Here is a 25,280-nt window from a genome sequence, read left to right as displayed (position 1 = left end):
TGCACTCACGGGTCAACGCTCCACTCCACACGCTCTCGCACACCCAGTGTGCCTTCGCACGCATTTACACCCACACGCTCACGTGCTGTGGGAACGCCCTGCCCCGCGCCCTCCAGGCCAGGCCACCCCAAGTCAGGGGAACTGCCCTGTCCTCGAGCTCCGAGCCCCACAGGGCCCCGTAGGTCCCGGGCAGCCCCGGGGCTGGCTGCTAAGGGCTGCAGGCTGCGTGGCCCTTCTCCTGCTGGGAGGGGGGTGGGGGGTACGGCCAGGTGGGTTCTGTTCTCGGGGAGGTAAGGGGACTGTGGCGAGGGGCAGGTGGGACAGGTGTGCTTCATGCTGCCAACCTCGTGGCCGAGGACTCACGGCTGCTCCTGGAGGAGGTGGGGTCTGTCGCAGCAGGAAGGGGCCTTGCCCCGGGGACCCGGGGACCCGGGACCTCTCTTCCAGAGCTGGGGGTCGCCTCCCGCCCTGCATCTCCCACAGGTAGACAGGTTAGCTGGGCCGGGAGCCTGGGTGAGATGGGTGCCGGGTGGCCAAGTGGCCTCGTGCAGTGGAGGGGCCTGCCTGTCTCCCTCCCGGACCTTTGATCTCGTCTCCCCCCCCCCCCCCCCCCCCCCGCCGGGTCCCGTGAGCTGGGGGCCTGCCGCACCGCTGTCTCCTAGCTAACACCACACTGCTGTCTGTCTTGGGGCCTCTGTCTGGCCTGGAGTCGTAACAGGTGCACTGTGTGTGCGTCCCCACACCCGCCGTCATCTCCCCGTCCCGGGGGGCTTGGTTTGTGTCCCATTCTGCGGATCAGTGTGCGAGGTGGCCCCGGGGCCGTGTTCGATGTGCGCGTCTGGGTCCTGTCACCTGAGTGGGTGGCCAGGCCCTGCAGGCAGCAGAGAAGATAGCGGGCCAGAGTGGGACCCCGCCACCCCCAGACTCACCTCCCGCTTGGCCATCGGCTTACCTGCCCCTGCCCCCGCGCCCTCCCCTCCTGACCTCCCCGCCGGATTCCGTTGCCTCATCCTGTCCTCTGTTTGCTTCTTCCCCCCGCTCGCCCGGCCCGCCCAGTTCACCGATGGGAGGTACTGGATTTACTCTCCCCGGCATCGCCGACTGCGGGCCGTGACGCTGAGCTCCTCAGGGACTGTAAGTGACCACAGCAGGCCTCCAGGGAGCCCAGCCCCCGACCCACCACCCTGGGCAGCAGGGAGCCACAGGTCCCGGCTGTCCCATGGCCTCTGAGAAGGGACTTGGGGAAGTAAGCACCTTGACCGAGACCAGCCACGTGTCCCCTGGTGATGTCACCACTGGGCCTGTAGGCACACACGGCCGGGGATAAGGGGACTTGGCCGTGGCGGCGGGGTCTGCATCTGACCCCAGCCCCTGGCGGCCTCTGCCCCTCTCCCCAGCCCGCCCAAGTCAGGGACAGGTCAGAGGACACTTGTCCCATAGTCAGACCTCGCTGCCGATGGCTCCCCAAGGGGCGTCTGCCCTGTGGAAGCAGGTGGTCACATGGGTCAGCAAAGGGACCGCAAAGCCAGGCTCTTAGCCGCAGGAGAGAGGAGGTGGTCTTTCCATACTCATTTCACAGTGGAGGGACCAAGGTCTCGGCTCCCCAGGAAGCCCACGAGGGCCCACGGTTTACATAAAATCTGGGTCCAGGCTCCCAGGCAGCCTCTGTGTCTCAGAGACCCTCCTCTACGTAATGGGCTTGGGACGCTATGTGCACCTCCTGCAGCAGTGCCAGCATCGGTGCCTGATAATTGGCATCATGAGCAATAAATGAGGGCCCAGAGAGGCCAGGTAACCTGCCCGGAGCCACACAGCGCTCCAAGCAGGCAGAACAGGTTGAGTATCTAAAGTAAGTTTCTGTTCTCAAGACGAGGACCCTCAGAGGCTCACACCCCCCAGCCCCAAATGCCTGTGAGCATCCCTGGTCGCCGGCACTGAGCTAACCCGAGAGGTGGAAACCGCTTCCCCAGGCCTTCCTGCCGTGCTGTGTCCTCGTGAGTCAGGGATGCAACACCCCTAGGATGATCTAAGAGCAGACCCCGAGGGCCCCCAGGGAGTGCTTTGCAAAGGCTGCCTGGAGAGGGGTTGACCCTGACCTAGAATCACCGGGGTGTGGGGAGGTGGGAGAGGGAAGGCTGGGCTCTGTGGGGGGCACAGCGGAAGCCAGTGGGGGGCACTTGGGAGGAGACGGAAGAGCATGAGGGCTAGATGGGTGGGGCAGGCCCGAGGGCCTGCAGAACCGGGGACCGTGTGTCCTTGGCCCCACTTTAGTGGGGTCACCACGGGGTTCTGCGTCCTGCTGCCCACCATCGCTTCCCCGGGCATGCTCTTTGCAGAGTGCAGGCACAGACCCTCTTGTCCCACGTTCTGCCCTAGAGGGGCAGCTACCCTGACGTCTATCTGCGGCGGCTCTTCCTCTCCCCCCTCCCCCCCCCCAACCCGCGTGAGAACTCCCAGGCAGGCAGCGGCTTTTGTTGTGCTGTGACCAGTAAGCAGCCGCAGGGTCTGTGCGCCCCTGCACGAGTCCATCCGCCAGCGGACAGCCCTCAGGGGGCGTGTCCCTGGGCCAGGGGCCCCTGGGCCGAGTGCTGGGGCAAGAATGAGCTGGCCGAGGTGTCCCGAGGCGGGCCGTGCCTCGGGTACCGGGAGTCTGGCCTGTGGAGGCAGGTCCCGCGGCAAGAGCTTGGAGGAGGGTGAGGTGGGCAGAAGTGGGGGCCCCAAGGTGGGGCGGGAGGGCCTGGGCTCACCCAGAGAGCGTAGAGGCCGCACTCTGGTGCTTGTCCTTCATGAGGCCCTGAAGAAGCCACCCCTTGTAGAGGCGAGGCTGGTGGTCGGGGTCGGACGCAGGAGGGGCAGGTCTGGGGGCGTTTTGGGTTGTGGCCCCGGTGGGTTTGGGGGTCGTGGACGCCCAGGGGGGCGTGGCCAGGGCAGGTGCGTGCTCAGGCCCACTGCTCCCAGCAGAGGCGGGGCAAGGGGGTAGGTCTACAGGCACTGAAGAATGGCGGGGGGGGGGGGGGTGGGCAGGAGAGAAGAGAAAGAAAAAGGAGAAGGGGGCTGGGGGTGGGGAGGATTCTTGTGGTGGGAGCAGACCCAGGACGGACACGTGTGGGTGGGTGCTGAAGGCACACGTGCCCTCCCCGCCAGTCCGACCCAGAATGGCGACCCCCTTCCCCGTCACAGCCGGAAGAGCGCACCCCCTGGCTGGGCCTGTGTTGCTTGCTGTCTGGGTGGCCCGTGCCTGGGTGTCTCCCGGCTATCTGTGCGTTTGGGGCATGAGGAAACAGCCTCCGCTCTGTACCCCTGACTGCCCACATCACCCGGGACCCCCAGCGGAGGGTCCCCAGGGCCCTGCCCCAGCTGGCGGCCCCAGTGGCCGCACAGCAGGCAGGACTGAGGCCGGAGCGCTGCCCGCGGGGCTAGGACCAGGCGAGGGTGCCGGGGGGAGGGCCGAGCGGGAGGGGAGGGGACAGCAAACAGGCCACGCCCCACGCCCCTCCCTTCCCCTCCGCTGCTCCGGGCCCTGCCTGCACCCCCCACCCCTGCACCGCGCCGCGCCCTGCCGCCCACCCCGCACTGCCGCCGCTCGGCCCCGCCGGCCCGAGGGGGCCGTCCAGGTGGGGCCGGGGCCTGTCGGGGAGAGGACAGCGGGGGCTGAGCCGCCTACTCGTCGTCCGCGTTGGGGTCCGCCTCCTTTATTTCTGTTTCTTCCTTCCTCCCGCCTGCCTCTCTCGCGCCTCCTCGCACCCTGCTCTTCTGCGCGCCCTTCCTGCACGTGCGCCCGCCCGCCCTGCAGCCCGCCGACGAGAGGAGCTGGGTGTACTCCCCGCTGCACTATAGCGCGCAGGTCCACCCAGCCTCCGACGGCGAGAGCGACACAGTAAGTGCGCCCCGGCCCGCCACGCCCGGGGCCTCTCGGGCCCCGGGACAGACGGGGAAACGGAGGCCCGGGGCGGGAGGGGGCCGGTGTCTCGGGCCCTCGCGGCAGGGCGGGGGTGGGGGTGGGGGTCCTCACCCGCGCCCTTGCCTTTCGCAGTAATTTCTATGCAGTCACCGACCCAGAGCCGAGCGCTCGCTGCCGCCCTGGCTGCTTCCCGGAGGCGCCGCCCGCCCGCCCGCCGGACCTCGCTCCACGACGGCCGCGGCCCCCAGCTCCCGTCTACTACCTACGCCTGTGAGACTGTGAACCTCCCTGAGTGTCCGATCACGTATTTATTTTGGGTCCTTACTCTTTGCACAAAGACGGCAGCACACGTGTGCTTTTTTAGAAAAAGATAAAAAAGGAAAAAAAAAAAAAAAAAAAGGACGTGATGGGAAAAGAAGAGAAACCACCCCACCGCACCTTGTGGTTCTTTGCTGTGCTTGAATGTGTCTCGCCGAGGGAACGAGGCCAGTTGGCTTCGGGGACCTGGCGCCCTCTGAGGGGGGCCGGTCACCCAGGCTGAAACCCACACTCCGAGGCTCCGCCTCTCCGCTTGGACGGGGCGCCGAGGAGGGAAGGACCACGGAGTCCCCGCCGGTGCCTGGGACCACAGGCCCCCCTGGCTAGGTGTTGCGGCCAGGCACGTGACACCCGCCCTTGGGGGTGGCCGACCGGTGGTCTGGGGGGCGGGGGCTCTCCACCCCGCTGATGCCTGTAATCTCTGCATCTGTTTCCCACCACCTGCCTGTCAGCTGACCTGTGAGTAGGAACGGCCGGCGGCCGCCCCTCTCGCCAGAGCTCAGGACGGTGGGCTTCCCTGTGGTCCCCACGCGGCCTGCTCACTGTCCAGAAGAGGGGCCCAAGCGAAGGGAGACGTTGGGCCCCAGGCCGTGGGACTTCCGGAGATCACGTCCTGGCACAGGGGTCCCCCCCATGGTCAGGCTGCCCAGCTGTCCAGTTCCAGGCCCCCCAGGACTGGGATGGGTGTTTGTTTGTTTGTTTGTTTGTTTGTTTGTTTTTTAAGACAGCGATGCATCTGTGAGTTAAATGATAAGAGAAGAAATTCTTCGTGAGAAACAAAAATTTTCTAGTTTGTCATCTTCAGCAGGGGCAGCCCCTTCCGGGCTCAGAGACCCCATCGTGTCCAGAGGGGACGGTGGGAGCCGACAGCATCGCAGGGTCTGTCCTGCCCCCGCACAAATGCACTCCCGCCTCTCAAAAGGTGACACAGTGGGGGTGGCTTCCCCCTGCCCACTCTGCCCCCCACTGGCCGGCTCGCTCGCTTGGGAGAGCTGGGAGCTGGCTTGGAGCAGAAGCCTCACCTGGAAGAACTTCTCCCAGCCCTGGCCTCCCTGGTGGAGAACCTGCGGATCCAGCAGTTTGATTTTCCGAGTCCCTCGGGAGCTGCATAGTTTGCTGTTCCCTGTGTGGATCCCTCGTCTGCCCTCGTGTCCCCTCACCCGGCTCGCTTCGTGCACCTGGAGGGAGGCTGCTGGCCTGGCTGCTGTCCGCTCCTCCCTGGAGAACCAGGCTGCATGCTGGGGGCTGTCCCCTAGCTGCTGGCACAGGGGCTCCCGGGACGTGCCAGCATGCAGCCCAGGGAAGACAGCCCTCAGACGGCCCGTCAGAACAAGCCTGTGGGTGTCCCAGATTAGAAGCAAAACTATGTCCTCTCCCTCTTGCCCAAGGAGCCTTTGTCCAGACCCTGGGAAGCGTCCTCACCTGGATTTCAGACCAGCATCTGTCTGCGGGTGCCCTGGCTGCATGCCGCAAGTCGCCGGTCCATCCCTACCCCTTCCCGTCAAGGGGATGACGGCGGAGCAGACAGAGGTCCGAAGGTGCATCTCAGACCTTGATGACTAACAAGGACCACTGTGTCACCCGGAAGCCGGTGTCAGAGCCCGTGCCCGGGCACGGATGTGAGTTCTGCGGGGATGACCAGAGCAGCAGGCACTGTCCCGGAGCAGCGCGCCCCGTGTCCAGGGCGCGCTCAGCCACCTGGAGCTTCAGGAGGGAGCGGGGGAGCCCCGCTGGCCCCCTTGGGCTTTCCTGAATCACGGGACAAAGGCATTGCTGGGACGCTGATACAAGAGAAGTTTGCAAGCCTCCTGGATATCATGACGTTTCTATTCTTGTGCAGGTCACTAAGACCCCCTTGGAGACCTGTTTTGTGCTGGTTGCCTCCTTTGTCCCTTTTCAGAGAACTGTCACGTGGATGCTAGCGGGGCCTGCAGACTGTGCCGATGGGAGGGGTTTGCTTACTTTCCGGGCAGGGGGCAGGAAGGCAAGACTTTATTTATAATGTGTAGCAAATTCATGGCCTTTCCCAGCTCCCACCCCCACCCAGAGGAAGGCTCTGGACCCAGCCAGCTGTCACCCACCCCCCCACCCCCAGCACAGGAATCTAAATTCCTTCGTGGCGACACCCTGTCTCCCCTCCTGGCTCATCTCTGATGGCTGCAGTCCCTGAGAGCTGAGAGCCTGAGCGCTGGCTGGCAGTCTGTGCAAAAGAAAGGCATTTCCTGAGACTGTCTAGGTGCAACTTCCTGAGAGCCCTCGCTGGCCTCTGTCCAGCCTCGCCCCCTCCCTCCACCACTTGGCTCAGTGCAATACTCCCCTTCCGGTTGGGGTCCCTTGCCATGGTACTGTCGCTGCAGCCCCTGGGTCCGCACTGCGGGTCAACGCCCTCCACCGCCTTTTCTCTGGTGGCTCAGTTGCATCGCCTGCCCCGCCCCCATCTCGTTTTTATGGTCGAACTGATTTCAAAACAACGAAACTGCAAACCTCGTGTGTCTTAATTCTCTCAGGGGGTTCCGTGTGCTCAGCCCCTATGGTCTGGTGTGTGACAATCTGGAGCGCGGCCTCATCGGGCACAGAATGCCGTCTCGCTCAAACCCAGAGCCGTGGGCACCTCTGTAACTGTGCAGCCGCTGCTGGCCCCAAATAACATATGCAGCCCTGGGCCCCCGCTCCCCATCCCCGCCACCCCTCCTTCTTTTTACGTTGGAGAGATCTCTCTAATAAATCGGGTAATAAGCATCAGCCCTCGTTCTCTTTGCCTCTGTGCGTGCCGGCGGTCTGCTTGAGAACGTGAGGACTGACTTTGAACGAGAGCAGAAGGAAACCTTGGTAAGATTTAAAATAACAGGAATGGGGCGCCTGATTGGCTCGGTCAGTTGGGCGTCCCACTTCAGCTCAGGTCATGATCTCGCGGTCCGTGGGTTCGAGCCCCGCGTCCGGCTCTGTGCTGATAGCTTAGAGCCAGGAGCCTCCTTCACATTCTGTGTCTCCCTCTGTGCCCCTCCCCTCGTAGCACTCTGTGTCTCAAAAATAAATAAACGTTAAAAAAAATTGTTTTAAGTAACAACAGGACCTAGATGCCTTAATAGCCGTGGCCTGCTTGGGGGTTCCAGTTCAACTCAGAAAACTTGTATAATTTTCTGACATCAGTGCAGCCCAGCGTAAAAGAACAAACACTCCCCAGAGTTTGCATTCGTTCTGCCAAACTTGCTCAAGTTGAGTAATGCATGGACCCCTTTTATAGCAAAAGTATTTGTCCAGGATTTCCAATCCAAGAAACACTGCTTTGAAAGGTCCCGTTTGTAAGCAGGACCTTGGAAGTCCAGTTTTAAAATCAGGATGCAGAACGGCACAGCTCGTTTATAAACTAGACGTGCAGATGAGATGATGTGGAACGTGCTCACCATCACGTCATGTTCAAAGATTAGTATTCAGATACTGTCAAAGATACATGTGCATTTTGAAAGTTACAAGGCCAGGGGCGTCTGGGTGGCTCAGTTGGTTAAGCGTCCGACTTCAGCCCAGGTCATGATCTCTTGGTTTGTGAGTTCGAGCCCCGCGTCGGGCTCTGTGCTGACAGCTTGGAGCCTGGAACCTGCTTCGGATTCTGTGTCTCCTTCTCTCTCTGCCCCTTCCCTGCTCATGCTCTGTCTCTCAATAATAAATAAATGTTAAAAAAAAAATTAAAAAAACAAAGTTTCAAGGCCAGACCCCCCCCCCCACCTTAGTCCCCATCCCATGAAAAGCAGGTTTGTTATCAAGAGGTGGTCTTCTGAAAGTCCTCCCCACCAGCAGCCCCACTCTGCGCCTTGGCTCCAAGCAGAGCATGCAAAGCTAGCATTTAGGACGATGTCATGAAGTACTCCCAAGACAAACATTTGAAGAGCTTCCAACTAGAATATCAAGTACCATCCTCTGGGGTGGGCTGGGGGAGCTTGGAACAGGACTTCAGGGTCTTCCAGACCTGCCTGCTGTGGTCCATCCTCCTCACGAGTCCAGCAGGGACTCCACCAGCGTGCCCCCCGCCCCCAGCCCATCTGTCCCTGCTCAGAGCCCTCCTGTGACACCCCGGCACCCACAGAACAAAGCTGCACCAACCTAGTTCAGATCCCAGCTCCCTGTTGCCTCGTTGGGGCTGTGGGGGCACTGCTTATTGAAGTGACTTTCCATCTCTGAGCCCCAGTTTTTACTGTCTGTAAAATGGGTTGACGTTTAATTCGTGGAGTTATCCAAGTTTTTTTTTTTTTTTAACTTAACCCTTGAAACACATAGGTATTCATTTCGAGCGATGGAATATGATGGTCGCTCTCAAGGGTCGGCCCAGCCTCAAGGTTCTTCATTCTCCGACCTGGTTTCAATTCGTCGCCTTCCGTCGCCTTCCGGAGCAGTCTGGACTCAACCGACGACCTCGCAGCTTCACGCCCGCACCGGCTTGAGCCCTCGCTAGCGTGGCTGGCCTCCCCTGGCCCCGCCCCCAGACCACGCCTCCTCTTGATCCCTCCCTGGGGGCCCCGCCCACGTCGGCTCCACTTTCCCTCGGAGCCCATTGTTCTTGGTCCCGCCTCCCCAGGCTCCGCCCCGCTCGCAGTTCCTGGTTCGCTCTGGCTCCGCCCACGGCCCCTAGCCCCGCCCCCCACCAAGGCGCGAGGACCCACGTGGGGCTACCCCTAGCACTGCCTAAAGGGCGAGCCCCCAACCCCGGAGACGAAAGTCCGGCAGAAGTCCGTCACGCGGGCCACGTTTGAGGGCAGTGGGGGAGTTACGGGGAGTCGGAGTCCCCGCGGGATGGGGCGGCGAGATAGGTTTCCATCTCCCGGCTCAGGCGCGGACGGGGCAGCCAGGCGCGCGCCGCAGGGGAAGAAGGCCCCCGGCGCAGGCCCCGGATATTTGTGTCAGCTCTGCCGCCACCGTCTCAGCTGATGGGTCGGGACACACGCTCGCGCTCGCGGTCGGCTGGTCGCAGGGGCCGCAGGCAACGGAGCGGGAGTCGGAGCCGAAGTCGGAGCGGGAGCCATGAGCGGCGAGACCGCCGGCGCCGGGACGACGAAGTACGGCGCAGGCGGAGGCGGCAGAGCCGGGAGCGCAGGTAGGGGTCTCTGCGTGAACAGCGCTGGGGATCCGGCTCCCGCCCTCGGGGAGCCGGAGACCCACGGATTAGTCAGAGAGGGCCCCCTGGAGAAGGGGACGTCCGAGTACGAGTCGCAGTTCACCAGGCAGCGAAAGGAAGGCGAGCGGCGTTCCAGGCAGGGCACCTGGTGGTCGGAGGGAACGGAAGGAGCGCAGCGAGCGAGGCGGGACGGGAAGGGGAGTAGGAGACGAGGTCGGGGCGGTAAGAGGAGACCGGATCGTGCAGTTTAGTGTGCCGTGGTGACGGGGTTGGCCGTTACTCGGAGGCAGGTAGGGAGCCATGGGGGAGGTTTTTGAGCAGAGCGATGGGGTCTGACTGACTTTGTGGAACTTCCTCCGGTTTTCGCGTAGAAAAGGGACTGAGGAGGCTGGCTGGAATGACAACGGGGAGGGGGAGGAGGAGGAGGATGGTGCAGTTGTCTAGGCAACAGACGGCGGTGGCTGTCAGAGAGGAGGCAGTGGGAGGCTCGGTGGGGAAATGGGTAGGTCTGAGAGGGAATTCATGAGTCGGGGCGGCAACACTTGCTCTTGGAAGTGGGTGTCAGACGAAAGAACTGTTGATGACAGGAGGCAGGACTGGGTTGACTCCTAGGACTTGGGTCTCAGCTTCCACGCGGCCAGCAGCCCCTTTCTTTTGGAAATGGGACACCTGTCCACATTTGACTGGAGTCTCCTCCCGCATAGAGGGACGAGAACGGTGCCAGGGACCAACTTCCAGACCTAGGTCCCGGGATGTGACCCGTGACGTTCAGGCCAGTCCCTGCCCCACTGTGGCCCAGGTTTCCTCAAGATCTCCATGGGGGCTTTCCCAGCATGCCCAGTCTCCCGTCCCTTGGCCCGTTCACCCCATGGCCAGAGTGGCCGTAGTCAGACATGGTTGATTTCCCTCTACATTTGAGAAGGTGGTTTTTCCTTTTTTGAGTCTCCTAAGATCATTGCAACCCAAGAATTCCAAAAAGTTACAAGCCTGTGACTCCAAGACTCCATAGCCTGTGAACCAAGAATAGTTTTTACGTTTTTATTATTTTTTTTTCTTTAATGTTTATTGTTAGAGAGAGAGACAGACAAAGGGCGAGCAGGGGAGGGGCAGGAAGAGAGGGAGACACAGAATCGGAAGCAGGCTCCAGGCTCCGCGCTGTCAGCACAGAGCCCGATGTGGGGCTCGAACTCAGGAATGGGGAGATCATGACCTGAGCCGAAGTCGGACGCTTAACTGACTGAGCCACCCAGGCGCCCCAGTTTTTACGTATTGAAATGGTGAGGAAGAAGTCAAAAGTAGTATCTCATGACGTGGAAATTGTATGAGATCTCCGAATATATTCAGGTTTTGGCGTGCACAAGTGAAAGTGTATTGGGACCCAGCCATGTCCCTTTGTTCCTGTCTGTCCGGGGCTGCTTCTGCAGTAGGGACAGCACAGTGGTGTCCTAGACTGTCTGGCTCTTTACAGAGAAAGCTTGCTGACCCCGGTTGGGGTCCCTGGTGTTGGTGTTTTTCCCCACTGGTTCACGTACGGCAGGAAGCCTTGTCATGCCTGCATGTTTTTCGTTTGCTGTTTTCTGGTGTTTGAGTTACAAGAATCAGCCATCCTGGGTCTGTAATTCGAGTTGATGTGGTTTATGAAAATTTGACCGAATGCGTATTCTGCGTGTAGGGACTCCCGAGAAATTGGTTTCCAGGGCGTAGGCTTTTTCACCGAGCTTCATAGGTGGGGCATTTAACAAAATAAAGAGATTCGGTTGTTGCTGTACACGTTCAAAGGGCCCTGAGCATTAAAGAATCTATCTCTAGGCTCGCACATTCCATCCCCTGCCCGGTGTTTTTCCCTGGCTCTTCAGTCCCGAGACGCTTACTCCAGTTCCTTCTTGCCCAGCTTACGGGACCAGTGTAGACACCACCTTCTCCTGTAAGCTCTCTCTTGTCGCCTTGGACAGATCAGGTCCTCTGGTTCCTCCACTTAGAGCTTCTGTGCCGTCTGGCCCCAGCCTGCCTCGCTGCCCTCCCTTCCTTCCTCACTCCCCCCTGTTCACGCTCTTCTCCAGCCACATGGGCCTCCACACTGCTTCTTGAACACGCCGAGTAAATTCCTGCCCCAGGGCCTTTGCTCTTGCTGTGACTGCTGCCCAGATCACTTTCTCCCTGTGGCCCCCTCCCCCACATCGTCCAGTTGCCTCCTCAGATCTCCATCCACTAACGCTCAGTCACTCTTCTTTGTGACTCGTAGCACTGCCTAGGGTCACGCTGCGTGTTTATCTGTTGACGTGAGCCTCCCAAAGGCGGGGACCGTGGGTGGCACTGCTGGTCACCGCTGTGTCCCCAGAACCTAGAATGGCGCCTGGCATAGCAGGGGCTCAGTGAACATCTGTCGAACAAAAGACTGGCGGCGAGCGCACCTTTGCGGGTTCCCTCCCCAGGTCGGGTTCGGACGAACACCGGTGGCGGCGGCGGCGAAGGCGGCAGAGCCAGAGTCCGCTGCCCCCACGCTGGCGCTCACGGGGCCGGTCCTCCCAGTCTGACTCCGATGACGAGCGCCAGGAGCAGCAGCGGGGCCGGTGGGCCCGCCGGCGGCGGACACGCTCTTGGTCCCCGGGCTCCTCGGCGTCCGGCTCGGCCTCCCCGGACCGCTCCCAGAGCCCTCGGGAGGCGGCGGCGGCCCTGAGCCACCAGCACAGCCTGCAGGAGCGGCTGCGGCTGCGGGAGGAGCGGAAGCAGCAGGAGGAGTTGATGAAGGCCTTCGAGACCCCCGAGGAGAAGCGGGCCCGGCGGCTGGCCAAGAAGGAGGCCAAGGAGAGGAAGAAGCGGGAGAAGATGGGCTGGGGGGAGGAGTACATGGGCTACACCAACACCGACAACCCTTTCGGCGACAACAACCTCCTGGGCACCTTCATCTGGAACAAGGTGAGTCCGGGGCGCCCGGCGCGCGGCCCGGGTGGGTCGCTGCCCTCAGGGGTGTCTTCCGTCCGCACGCGCGCTCACGAGCCCCGGCCTCTGGGGCCTTTGCGTCGCTCGCCCAAGGCGGGATTCCGGTTACAGATGCTCCGTGGTCCCCGTCGCCAACACCTCGTTCTCGACGAAAGTTACACACGGTCCCTTACCCGCCAGTCCCGCCTCGCGCTTGTGACTGAGAGCACGGGCGTTCCCTCCCTCCCAGCCCTGGAGGCTGCGCCTCTGCGCCCTGTGCCTCTGTGTCCCGCTTTCTGCCTTCTTCCGAGGACACCAGTCATCAGCTTGGAGACTGTTTAGGTCCCATGTAACCTCGTCTTAACTAATTACACCCGCAGAGACCCTGTTTTAAAGATCTCCACGGGTTCCCGGGCTGGTGAATGGACGGATCTTTTTGGACATAGCTTCACGCTAACCCAGCACCCATTCGTCGGGGGTGAGAGGGGGCAAGGAGGGACTGGAGGGGCGAGAGCAGGCGGCCACGGTCAGATGCCAGGGGTCCGCCGCTCACCGCATGCGCTCCAGGCACCGTCTCTTGCCTTTGTCTTGAACACACAGCCCACCTCGGGGCGCCTGTGCTCGCCATTCCCCGACCCGGGACCGTCCCCACCTCTTTCTCTGGCTGGTTCTTTCTCTTTCCTGAGGATCTCAGCTCACCCGTTCCCGCCTCTGAGGGCCTGCCCGGCCCCCTCGGCCCCACGGGTGCTCTTCCTCTCGGCGCGGCCTCGCCCTCCCTAGCGCTTTACTAGCAAACGTGTGCCGCGCGCCCGCTGGTGCTGGAGGCCGTGTGGGCCCTGGCGGGCGTCAGCGAGCAGGAGAGAGATCCCCGCGGAGCCAGCCGTCTCGTGGGGGAGAGCCTGTCGAGAAGCAGATTAGCAGAGCGCGCAGAGGAGAGAAGGCAGGCAGGTGTCGGGATGCCCTGGCTGTAGCTTGAAATCAGCCAGTCCGGGGCGCGTGGGGGGCTCAGGCGGTTGAGCGTCTAACTTCGGCTCAGGTCACGATCTCACGGCTTGTGAGTTCGTGAGTTCGAGCCCCACGTCGGACTCTCTGCTGTCCTGTGTCTTCCTCTCCCTCTTCCTCTCCCAACTCGTGAGTGTGCATTCCCTTCCTCTCTCTTCCTCTCTCTCTCCCCCTCCCTCCCTCCCTCCCCCTCCCCAACCCCTCTCCCCCATTTGCGCTCACTCATCCAAAAATTAAAAAAGCGGGTCCAGAGAGGTGTCGTTGCAAAGCTGACATCTAAACACGGGGTCTGATCCATAACGTGTGATTCCTGCCAGGCCGTGAGCTCCACAGGGCAAGCTGTGTCCCCAGAGCCTGGCTCACGGTCGGCACTCAGTGAGCGTCAAATGAGCGAGCTTGGTGTGATTTGCACGCGCGTGTGCTCAGACAGTTTCCCTAGTGTTTCTTGGAGCCGCAGCGGCCCTGGGGAGTTGGCCCCACGGGAGGCCATCGGCCCCTCCTGTGACAAGCACGTGGGGGGTCGGCCCCCGCTCAGCCTCTGAGGCCTCTCCGGACAGGCCCACGGTTTGGGCAGCACCACACGCTTGTCCCCCCGTCCCGGGGCCACGGGCTGGCGGAGTGGGCAGGCGCGGTGCCGAGCATCAGCGCTCTGTGCCCGGCCTTGCTCACAGCGCTCTCCGTGAGCCGACTCTCCCTGCCGCGGCCACCCGAGGTCTCCCGTGGTGAGTGACGGAGCATGATTGGAACCGGGCCATCCAGCTTTGCGTCCGTGCCCTGGGCCGCCGTTCTGCGTGGCCGTAGGGGCGAGAAGTCCGGTCACCGTTAACGCCTGAGGCGGCAGCCCAGGCTGAGGCTGGGGAGGCCAGGGGGTGGCACGGGCGTCAAGGGGTGGCCCCGAACCAGGCAGCGCAGGTGTGGGGGGGGGGGGCGTCCTCGTAACAGCCCTCGGAGCCGGGTCGGTGGGGGAGCGCTCATCCGGAAGTGCGGGCTTGGCACCCGGCTAGGGCAGCAGCTGTGATGTCGGAGTCCTCGAGGGGTCTGCAGACCCTGCGCCCCGAGCGCCCTCCAGGAGGTGAGGACACGGGGAAGGAGTGTTTGTTGTGGGGCGTGGTGTCCCAGGGGTCTGTGAGCACGGGGACCGCAGTGCCCCTCCTAGCGACGTGGGCTTTCCGGCGCTGTCCCGCCCCTGCCCACTCGCATCGGGCGTCGGACCTGCCGAGGGCGTGAGCACCCCGAGCTGGCCCAGCCGGGCTTCTGCGTGCGGCAGCCTGGCAGGTCCCGGGTGGGGTGCTCCCGGGAGTGACGCCCGGGAGCCCCCGGGGCGGGCGGCCACCTCCCCGCTGCACGTTACTGCAGGTGCTGCCCGTGCCGGAGGCTGCTCTAAGCAGTCCTGTCGCGCTGGTTCTGGGAACGCCAAGGGGGCTGCGTCTTCGGAGGAAGTCAGGGCGCTGTGGCCGCAGGCACGTCGCTCCTCGGGGCCGGGCCCCCTTACCTGCAAAGCCGCCGCTAGGCCTGCCGGATCCGCGTCTGGATCTTGGAGGGGGCGGCACAGAGGACCCCGGGGCGGCGCCCGGGAAGGCGGGACGGAGGCGTGTCTGCTCAGCGGGCATGTGCTTGGCCCTTCCAGGCCCTGGAAAAGAAGGGGATCAGCCACCTGGAGGAGAAGGAGCTGAAGGAGCGGAACAAGAGGATCCAGGAGGACAATCGCCTGGAGCTGCAGAAGGTGGGGCAGCCCCTGGAGGCCTGCACGGGCCGGGCCTTCCCTCGCGAGGGCCTGAGGCTGGCCCTCCCCGGCTTGAGTGAAGGACCGACCCGGTGGGCGGACACAGAAACCCCCGGGCAGGCTGGCTTCAGACACGGTTGGATTCAGGGGTGCGGGCCGCGTCTCCGACAAGCCGTCTCCCTCCACCTCTCCGAGGGCCCCGAGACTTCTGGGCCTTGCTCTCAGACGCCTCCTTCGGGGGGGGGGGGGGGGGGGCAGAGTGGTCTCGGCCGCTCCTGGCTGCCGCGTCTCCAGCAGAAAGAAGCTCCTCGGCCCTAGGGTCCGTCTGAGGCCTCGGGCTTCCCTGGCCGGTCCGCGTCCAGGGCCGGGGCCAGGCCCGGGCTGTAGTCCCACTCCGGACCCCAGGGTCCCCCGTGGCCCCAGAGGGTGCGGGGCAGGCCCCACAAGACCCCCAGCCAGGCCCGCCTGCAGCACCCCGCCCTCCCCACGCGCCTGCAGGTGAAGCAGCTGCGGCTGGAGCGGGGAGCGGGAGAAGGCCATGCGGGAGCAGGAGCTGGAGATGCTGCAGCGGGAGAAGGAGGCCGAGCACTTCAAGACGTGGGAGGAGCAGGAGGACCACTTCCACCTGCAGCAGGCCAAGCTGCGGTGCGCCCCGCCCCCGCCCCCGCCCCCGCCCGGAGCCCCGTCTGCCCCGGGGCCTTTGCACGGGCCCTTGGCTCAGCTTGCAATCTCCCGCCCTTCGGATTTCCACCCGCTGCCTCCCCGGGGAGTCCCTGCCTGCCCCTTGCTGCGTGCACCACTTCCTGTTTGCTCCTCCCTCCAGCCTGTCACTGATGCTCCCCCCCCCATCTCCCCCGGTCTCCCGCGTTGAGTCGTGTGCCGAGGAGACCTCCGAATGATCCTCGCTCCGTGTCACGGTGCCACACGAGCTGAGCGAGGTGCCGGGCCCCTCGCGGTACCGACCGTGGCCCTCCCTCTGCACGCTGCAGCCCGCGGGGCCACGTGCTCATCAGCCCCGTTTACAGACGGGGAACACGAGGTTCCTGGGGGCAGGGGAACGCCTGAGGCCACACGGCAGGTGTCTGAGCCTCGGTGGCGCGTGTGCACCAGGAGTCTGCTCCCAGCCCCTCTGTCCTGCTGCCCACCAGCTGCACCAGCCCCTGGGGCTCAGACCTACCTGGTTCCGGGGCTCCCCTGGGGTAGAACAAGTGTCCGTTTCTGACCCGCGTCCCCCTGGGTGTGGCACTGATGCTTCAGACCCTCCCCCGCCCCTGGGGGAGCAGATCGTCAACTGGAAGGAGGTGGTTCTCTCTGCCCCTCTGGCCCCGGCCTGTGTCTTCCGACCGCCCAGTGCCCCCTCTTCCAGGAAGACCTCCTTGTCCCCCACCCCCTGCAGGCCAGGCTCTTCCCCTGGCGCCCACACGAGCCACCCCCCCCACTCCACCCCACCCCCGAAGCAGGGTCCTCAGGAGGTGGGGAGGGGGGCCTCCTGGGCTCTGACGCCACCTCCCTGCTCCCCGGCAGCTCCAAGATCCGCATCCGGGACGGGAGGGCCAAGCCCATCGACCTGCTGGCCAAGTACATCAGCGCCGAGGACGATGACCTGGCCGTGGAGATGCACGAGCCCTACACCTTCCTCAACGGCCTCACCGTCGCGGACATGGAGGACCTGCTGGAGGACATCCAGGTGCTGCCTGCCCCCCCCTCCTCCCCCTCCCCCTCCCCCCCCCCCCCCGCACGCCTCACCGCCCCTCACCGCCCCTCCGTACCTTCCGCCTCCAGGTGTACATGGAGCTGGAGCAGGGCAAGAACGCGGACTTCTGGCGGGACATGACCACCATCACGGAGGACGAGATCGCCAAGCTCCGCAAGCTGGAGGCCTCGGGCAAGGGCCCAGGTAGCCCCGCGCAGCGCGACCGGAGAGCGCCCGCCATGCTCTTGGGGGGCCCGTATCTGGGCGCCGGCGCGCTGGGAGCTGTCTCAGCCCGGGGCTCTCCGCCTGCCTCGGTTTCCCCATCAGGGATCTTCCAGGCCTCTCCGGGAGCCACCAGGGGGCAGCGGCGGGCTGCGGCAGGAGCGGCAGGAGCTTGGCCCCCGCGGCTCCCCCTCAGGTGGGGGGCTCAGCCCAGGGCAGGGGCTCCCTTCCTTCAAAGATCGCTTAGCGTCTCCGCTGGGCTTCCCGGGAGTGGCGCCAGCAGGGGCCTGTTTTGTTCGGTTTCAGGTTTTTGCCAGAAGCTTGGTGTGTTCGAGGGAGGGCGGCACCCCGCTTGTCCACTTGTGCGGGAAGCCCCTAGAGCCCCGGTCTCTTGAATCTGCTGTGCTTTCCTAATTCGCTCTCCTTTCCCTCCAGAGGGTTCCGCGCGGTGTCCAGGGAGGTGACCCTCGGGGGGTGGGGGAGGGTCGTCCTGGGCCCTGGGCGTACTGAGCAGCGGCCCTGACCCCCCCCCCATTGTCAGGAGCCCCCCCAGTCGTGACAGCCACAGATGTCCGCAGACATCACCTGGTGTCCCCTGGGGGCAGGATCACCCTGGGTGAGACCCCTGTTCTAGAAGCTGATGACCGACCGTGCTCCTCCCTCTTCCACCCCTTCCACCCCCAGGGGCCTCGAGTGCCTGCCCCCCACCCCTCCCCCAGGCCCATGTAAATGCCCTTGTGGCTCAGCCCAGGTTGGGGGGATGGCTTCCTCTTAGGAAAAGGAGGAATGTCTTTCGTCATGTTTGTTAAGTGCTGTTTTGTTTCCCTGCGCCCTCTCAGCCAGCACATCCTGCAGTAACTTCTGGAGAAAGAAGGAAATCCTTTGCTCTGGGAAACGTGCGGAGCGATTTCCCTTGGGGGCAGTGAGGCCCTGGGTGTAGACCTCTGGGCGGAAGGGCCCTGACTGCCACAGGTGTGGCTCTGGGCACAGATCCAGGCCCAGGCCTCCCGCGGAACTGGCGAGGCGGCCAGACCCCTCAGAGGGTCCCCTCAGCGACCCCGGGCCTCCTTCCCCCTCGTCCCTGTGCGCGTCGTCTATCACCCCGCACTGCCTCCTCACTCTCTCGTGTTGGAGCTCCTCTTTACTACCCCACGTCCCCCTTTCTTGCGCTTTGTCCCCTCGTCGTGTGGGACACATCCTCAGTAAATTGTGGGGGGAAGGCGGGAAGTTCTTGGACATCGTGTAGTTCGGGAAACGGGTCACGTCTGTGCTCTGCCAGGTGACGGGGGGCGGGGCACTCCCCAGACACAGAAGACCCTGACCCACCGGCTGTGGAAGAGTGAGGGCCACCCTGCCGGGGGTCCCCTGCGCCGAGTCCCCCGTCGTCTCTTGCCAGCTGCCAATTCGCCCCCTTCTGTGGCCGCTTCCCTTCTCTCAGTGACAGCGGAGGCCCTTCCGTCCACTGTCCCTCCTCCCCTGTCCTGGCTGGGGTCCCAGCTGGCTCCGGGTGTCCTCAGAGATGCGCTTGTGTTTCTGTTTCTCTTTTCGGCGTGATCTCCAAGATCGTTCCCGGAGACGCGCAGAGTGCTGTGTGTTGTGCTTGTAAATTCAGTTGGGCTTTTTCTTTCGTCTTTAATGGGAAAGTCTACCTGTACGTGGGCGCGCGGCAGTGTGGGTGTTGCGGCGGGGGGCCCCGTTACCATTCCCTGCGGGTTCTCCCCAAGCTGCTGTCCCAGAGCCCTCCATCCCCCGCCTGGACCCAGCCGGGCCCCGCGGGATGCTCGGGCGGCATCTGAACCCGCGACTCGATCTCTACACCGCGGTGTGGCAGAGCGGGGCTTGTGGGGGTGCGCACGGGGTGCGGCCCTGCCGGCGGGAGGCAGTTTCGGTGCCCTGACGTGTCTGTGTGGTCTGAGACAGGGCTGCCTGGGGCCATCCAGGTGTCGGCAGAGGGGACGAGTGTCTAGATGCTGACTCGGGGGGCCCACGGTGGTTGCCTAGAGGGACTTGGGTCCTTTTGGAGCCCGTCTGCTCCGCTGGAGCCTGTGTGTGGTGGCCGTGGTGTCAGAAGCCGGTTCTTAGCCAGGAGCACGTGTCACTTGCACCCCGCACGTGCCAGAAGCTGCACGCCGAGTTCTCGCAGTGCTAGGAGGCAGCAGTCAGAAGCCCAGCAGGGTCCCTGCCCTGGGGAAGCCACTGATCAGGCATCCAGGCCGAGGGGAGCGACCTGGTGGTCCAGGGAAGGCTCCCCGGTCCACAGGGTTCTCGACTGGTGGGGTCTGGGAGGCAGGCTGGATGAGGAAGAGCATGTTACTGCTGGAAAGCAACGTATGTGCAAAGGTCCCAGGGCAGGGCTCAGTGTGTTTGACGAGCAACAAGGAGGCTGCAGGTAGGGTCAGGTGGCACCCACCCCTGCCCTCAGGGGCTTCTCAGTCTGGAGCCCGGGCATGTCCCTGTGTCCCCAGCTAAATCTGGATGGGACCGAGAAGGGGCGGGCTTGCCTTCCCGGGGCGGCGTCAGGATTTCCCGCAGTGCCTGGGAAAGGAGCTGCTCTCCTTACTGGGGAAAACTGAGGCCCAGAGAGGGTGAACTATTTACCCAAGATGACACAGCTGAGACTAACAGGGCAAAATCCGAACTCCTGACAGTCTGGCTGGCGGGCGATCCGTCCCTCCTCGCTCTTCCAATGCGGGTGGGGGCGCAGTGGTGGCTGGGAGTTGGCAGAGCCGGATGCCAGGCTGAGAAACGTCCGCCCAGCAACCCCAGCCCCACTCAGAACCTTCCCGACTAGGGTCCGCGGCCCCGTGCCAGCTCCGTGTTACCAGGGTCCAGCCAGGGTCAGGGGAGGAGCCGTGTGGGCCAAGGGAAGGGTCGGGAGCCCTGCCGCTGCCCCCTCCCCCCGCTGAGCGCCCACCCCCCCCCGCAGGTGAGCGGCGAGAAGGGGTCAACGCCTCGGTCAGCTCTGACGTGCAGTCGGTCTTCAAGGGGAAGACGTACGGCCAGCTGCACGTCATCTTCCAGGGCATCGAGGGCAAGATCCGGGCCGGGGGCCCCAACCTGGACATGGGCTACTGGGAGAGCCTGCTGCAGCAGCTTCGAGCCCACATGGCGCGCGCCAGGTCAGCGTCACATCACGCCGGCGTCACTGACGCCGGGGGCCCTGGGGAGCCGCCCCGCCCCTCCGGCCTCTGGACCCGCACGCTTGGGGCGGGGCCTGCGCGGAGGTGGGGGGGGTCAGCTGGCGTCACGCGGGCCCCAGGCCCCCTGTTCCCTGTACACCCCCCCGCCCCCGCGCGCCTTCTGCCCACTGCACACCGTCCGTGTACAGATTCTCAGCGTGTTTGGCCGCGCTGTGTAAACACGGCCCTGTGTGCTGCTAACTGCGGCGGCGTCTCTAAGTTTATTCTCCTCGCCGCCCCGCCCCCGCGTCCCGTGTGCCGTTCAGCCCGGCTCGGTGGCTCGTGAGGCGCACGACTCCCCCGAATCCCCCGTTCAGGGACTCGGTCCTCCCAGCAGGGTCTGTGGCCTTGAGTCCCAAGCCCGGACCCAGACGCCCCAACCCACCCCCACCCTCCACAGCCCTGGCCTGGGGGGGGGGGGGGGGGGAGGCGGTGGCTGCTGCTCCCCCAGGCTCCAGGTCCTCTCTCTGAGCGAAAGGGGGTCATGAGGTCGGCGGGGGGGGGGGGGGGACAGGGCCCCGGGCGTGGGGGTGACCGCCGGCCGGCGTTGCAGGCTCCGCGAGCGGCACCAGGACGTGCTGCGGCAGAAGCTGTACAAGCTGAAGCAGGAACAGGGTGTGGAGAGCGAGCCTCTGTTCCCCATCCTCAAGCAGGAGCCCCCGTCGCCCGGCCACAGGTAGGTCGCCCGAGGTCCCCCCTCCACCCCGCAGCCGCAGCCGGGGACCTCCTCAGGCCCCGCCCCTCCCCCGCCGCGACCCCTCCCGTCTCAGCGTCTCCTCCTCCGCAGCCTGGAGCCTGAGGACCCTGCCCCGACCCCACCCGGGCCCTCCTCCTCCGAGGGGGGCTCGGGGGAGCCGGAGGCGGAAGGGGCGGCCCCCGCGGAGGGCGACGCGGACGCGGACGGGGAGGCTGTGCTCATGGAGGAGGACCTGATCCAGCAGAGCCTGGACGACTACGACGCGGGCAAGTACAGCCCCCGGCTGCTCACGGCCCACGAGCTGCCGCTGGACGCGCACGTGCTGGAGCCCGACGAGGACCAGCAGCGCCTGCAGCTGTCCCGGCAGCAGCTGCAGGTCACAGGTGAGGGCCGTGCGGGGAGACGCGTCCCCGAGCCCCCGGGGGGGGGGGGCCCTGGGCCCGCACACAGAGGTGCCCCGCCCCCCCCCCCGCCCGCCTCCGGTCTCGGGGGGGGGGGAGGGGGGGGGACACACGCCGTCGGTGCCCCCCGCCCAGGGGGACCCGCTGTCGGGGACCAGGTCGCGCGGCCCGGGAGGGGCGGCTGACGCGCGCCCCGCCCGCAGGGGACGCGAGCGAGAGCGCGGAGGACATCTTCTTCCGGCGGGCCAAGGAGGGCATGGGCCAGGACGAGGCGCAGTTCAGCGTGGAGATGCCGCTGACCGGCAAGGCCTACCTGTGGGCCGACAAGTACCGGCCGCGCAAGCCCCGCTTCTTCAACCGCGTGCACACGGGCTTCGAGTGGAACAAGTACAACCAGACGCACTACGACTTCGACAACCCGCCGCCCAAGATCGTGCAGGGCTACAAGTTCAACATCTTCTACCCCGACCTCATCGACAAGCGCTCCACGCCCGAGTACTTCCTGGAGGCCTGCGCCGACAACAAGGACTTCGCCACCCTGCGCTTCCACGCGGGGCCGCCCTACGAGGACATCGCCTTCAAGATCGTCAACCGCGAGTGGGAGTACTCCCACCGCCACGGCTTCCGCTGCCAGTTCGCCAACGGCATCTTCCAGCTCTGGTTCCACTTCAAGCGCTACCGCTACCGGCGGTGACGGCCGGGGCCCCTCCCGGACTGGCCGCCACCTCTCCCCGCGCCCTCCCCGCGCCCACGCCCGCCTTCCCCGGGGGAGCGCGCCTGGGACAGCGGAAGGCAGGCCGGCCCGGGGTCCTCACACGCGGGACGGGCCGGGGGAACTGAGGCCCGAGCCCTGCCCCCACGGCACCTGCCCTGGGCTGGGGGTGCCAGGCCTTGGCGGGGGGGGGGGGGGGGGGGGGGGGGGGGAGCGCGAGTCCAGGGCGGCTGCGGGACCCCGCCCCCCCCCCCCCCCCCCTGCACTCTGGTCCCCCATCCGGCCCCGCCCCGGTGCTGGTGCGGGTCAGGCCTCCCCGGCCTCTGTGCGTGCAGCTGCGGTGCCCCCATTTGGCCCGGGTGCCCCCCCCCCCCCCCCCGCCCACGCTGGGACAGCCGTGCTCCCGGAGATCCTCTCCCGGCCACCACGGAGCTGCGTCCGCGTTTCTGCGGGCCTGACAGGTGCGGCCGCCGCTGGGTCACACGCTGCCAGCGGTGGGGGAGGGGGCGCCCCAGGACCGTGTCTTTCAACGTTTTGTTACAGAGACGTCTCCGTGGGAAGGGGGGCCAGCCCCACCTGGGCTCCTCGGCCGCCCGGACGCCCCGGAAAGATTTTAGGTTGTTTCTCTAAAACGACTTTTTTTAAGGTGTGGGGAAATACCTTATTTTCACCTAATTGGCCTCTTCACGGAGTTGCACGTTTTTTTAATAAACACTTTATTTTAGAGTACTTCTAGATTTTCAGAAGCTCTGCAGACCGGCGCCCCCTCCCCCCCCCCCCCCGCCCCTCAGCCAGCAGTCCGGCCGGTAACGTCCTGGGGAGCCACGGCGGGGCGCGTCGCAACCGAGGCACTCAGCACAGCCAGGGAGACCTTTTCTTGGTTAATTTTTTAGTTTTTAACTGTTGGCTTTATTGTTTTTGGGAGAGTGCGAGTGGGGGAGGAGCAGAGAGAGGGAGACAATCCCAAGCAGGCTCTGAGCTGTCAGCACAGAGCCCGATGCTGGGCCCAAAGTCCCAGGCGCCCTGAGAAAGACTTTTTTTTTTTTTTTTTTAATTTTTTTTTTTTAATGTTTATTTATTTTGGGGACAGAGAGAGACACAGCATGAATGGGGGAGGGGCAGAGAGAGAGGGAGACACAGAATCGGAAGCAGGCTCCAGGCTCCGAGCCATCAGCCCAGAGCCCGACGCGGGGCTCGAACTCCCGGACCGCGAGATCATGACCTGGCTGAAGTCGGACGCTTAACCGACTGCGCCACCCAGGCGCCCCGAGAAAGACCTTTTAAAAACAACCATGACACTTCAAAGTAGTCAGCAGCAGTAGCCCCTCAGGAAGCTTCTGGAAGTCCACAGGCCTTCTCGCCCCTGCCCCTCCCACAAGGAGCGGATGCTGGAAGGGGAGTAACTGCCCTCCCAGGCCCCAGGGGACGACGGCGACGTCTGTGGTGTGGTCACCATGGTGGGGGTGAGGGTGGAGGGATGCTGTTCAGTACCTACCCACCCCCCACGACAGGGAGGCATCTGGCCCGGGGGTCCACAGCCAAGATGGACCCTCCCCAGGCCGCTGGTCACTCCCAGCTCTGCCCTCACACAAGGTCGCTGGGCAGCACGGTGTGTTGGCTCAGCCCGGAGGTGCGCCTGGTCAAGGGGCCTCGGAGCCGCAGACCCCGGCCCGCCCAAACCACGGTCCGCGGTGAGGAGCACCCGTTGTGGCCTCATATGGGGCACGGCTGTGCCCTTCAGACCCCCTGGCAGACGACATCACTTGACTGTCACAGCGATCTCAGAATCTCCTTTGGATCTAGGCGGTTGGTACCAGTTGGTTCCTGGCGGGTGCCGCTGTCCCTGAGGTCGCGACAGGCCCCTGGGAGCAGGGCTGAGTGGGGCGGGCCCAGGAGGCACTCTGGCCCCAGCTGGCTGCCTGTTCACAGGACGCCTAAGGCCTTTAACGGGCGCCATCCGGACCCCGCCTGGCTCCATGGGAGGGCGCGCGCTTCTGTCCTTATGAGGCCGCCCACATGCTCAGGCCTGGAAAGCGGCGGTCAGGGTTAGAATCCGGGTTTCTGCAGCTTGGAGAATCCCACCTCCCGGGCCACTGCCCGTGTCCTGGCATCAGTTTCTCCCATCTGCTCCCCCGAGAGTCCCAGCCCCTCACACCCCCCTCTGCAGTCCTGGCGGGGTGACGACCCGGCCCTGGGGGGGGGGGAGACGGCTGCACTAGGAGGGAGAACGGAGTGGCCATCCCCCCGCCCCCTCCCGACCTGTGGGAGCTTAGAGCCAGGAGCCCCCCGGGGGAGGGAGGAGGGCTGGGCTCAGACACCCCCAGCTCAAGGTATGGCTACGGCGGGGGGCAGGCAGTGGGTCTGGGGGACCCCGGAAGGAACACGAGGCTTTCCGGAGAAGGGGCACAGGCGCTGGGCAGGAAGGGGCTGCAGGTGAACCCAGGGCAGGGCCGCAGCCCAGGCCCTGGACTCCTCCCCGGGGCACTGGGGAGCCACGGCCGGTGAGTGAGTGAGCCGGACAGGGCCAGGCGCTAGGGGTCAGGGAGGCGCTTCAGGCAGACGGGAGGCACCGTGGCCCCCACCCTGGCCCAGGGTCCACCCGGGGCGTTAAGCTGCCCCCACCCCCCAGCGGGTCGTTTTCCGCCCTCGGCTGTGGAGGGAGGCTAAGAATAGACACTCCCTTCCTGGCCCCCACCGGAAACCACAGCCACGGGGGGCACATCCTGAGCCTGGCCTCGTTCCCACCGTCCGCTCCCCCCAGGCCATCTCCGCCCCTCCCAGGCCTCCCTAGCTGACTGAGCAGGGTGGGGTCGGGGAGGCAGGGAGGACGGGAGGCGGTGGAAGTCACAGCTCCTGTTCAAATCCCACCCGCACGCGGCCGTGGACACATCATTTCTTCCCTCCGGACCTCAGTTTCCCCATCTTTTTTGTTTGTTCTTAAGATTTTTTTTTTATTTTTTTTTTCAACGTTTATTTATTTTTGGGACAGAGAGAGACACAGCATGAACGGGGGAGGGGCAGAGAGAGAGGGAGACACAGAATCGGACACAGGCTCCAGGCTCTGAGCCATCAGCCCAGAGCCCGACGCGGGGCTCGAACTCACGGGCCGCGAGATCGTGACCTGGCTGAAGTCGGACGCTTAACCGACTGCGCCACCCAGGCGCCCCTTAAGATTTTTTTTTAACGTCAGCTCTACACCTAACGTGGGGCTCGAACTCACAACCCCGAGACCAAGAGAGTTGCGCGCTGCACCCACGGAGCCAGCCGGGCACGCCCCCCCCCCCCCCCCCCCCCCGTCTTTCCCCGTCTTCACAACGAGCGTCTCTCCCCGCTGCTGCGCAGAGCTGCCGCGAGGCCCGGGCCAAATGCGAGTCCAGTGCCCTCTTCCGACGCCTGCTGTGGCCGG

The 25,280-nt window shown here is 64.7% G+C and overlaps 2 protein-coding genes across 7 annotated transcripts in view; both read left to right on the top strand.

The window, feature by feature from the left end:
- Window positions 1-6,961, top strand: part of PIP5K1C (phosphatidylinositol-4-phosphate 5-kinase type 1 gamma) — a 50,868-nt gene extending 43,907 nt beyond the window's left edge. For 2 of the 6 annotated variants that reach the window (XM_047094820.1, XM_047094819.1), the window contains exon 17: window positions 1,057-2,154. In XM_047094820.1, coding sequence (XP_046950776.1) covers window positions 1,057-1,230 — 174 coding nt within the window. In that variant the 3' untranslated portion in view covers window positions 1,231-2,154. Of the gene's footprint in view, window positions 1-1,056; window positions 2,155-3,793; window positions 3,878-4,033 lie in introns of those variants that run through there. The other 4 variants (XM_047094824.1, XM_047094821.1, XM_047094823.1 and 1 more) reach the window with 4 other exon arrangements.
- A 2,128-nt stretch (window positions 6,962-9,089) lies between these two features.
- Window positions 9,090-22,603, top strand: CACTIN (cactin, spliceosome C complex subunit). Its single transcript, XM_047096006.1, is given in 11 exon segments — window positions 9,090-9,305; window positions 11,759-12,242; window positions 14,875-14,970; window positions 15,469-15,492; window positions 15,494-15,615; window positions 16,495-16,657; window positions 16,753-16,867; window positions 19,812-20,004; window positions 20,618-20,740; window positions 20,852-21,144; window positions 21,366-22,603. Coding segments are annotated over 11 exon segments (2,271 nt in total). The 5' UTR covers window positions 9,090-9,138; the 3' UTR covers window positions 21,857-22,603.
- The last annotated feature ends 2,677 nt before the right edge of the window (window positions 22,604-25,280 follow it).

This window comes from Lynx rufus, unplaced genomic scaffold (assembly GCF_022079265.1).
Source record: "Lynx rufus isolate CCGP_SWC_20201006 ecotype Redwood Valley unplaced genomic scaffold, mLynRuf1.p SCAF_4, whole genome shotgun sequence".
In the NCBI taxonomy this organism is placed as follows: domain Eukaryota; kingdom Metazoa; phylum Chordata; class Mammalia; order Carnivora; family Felidae; genus Lynx; species Lynx rufus.
Note: the sequence above shows the minus strand (reverse complement) of the source record. Positions and strands in the feature narration are given on the sequence as shown.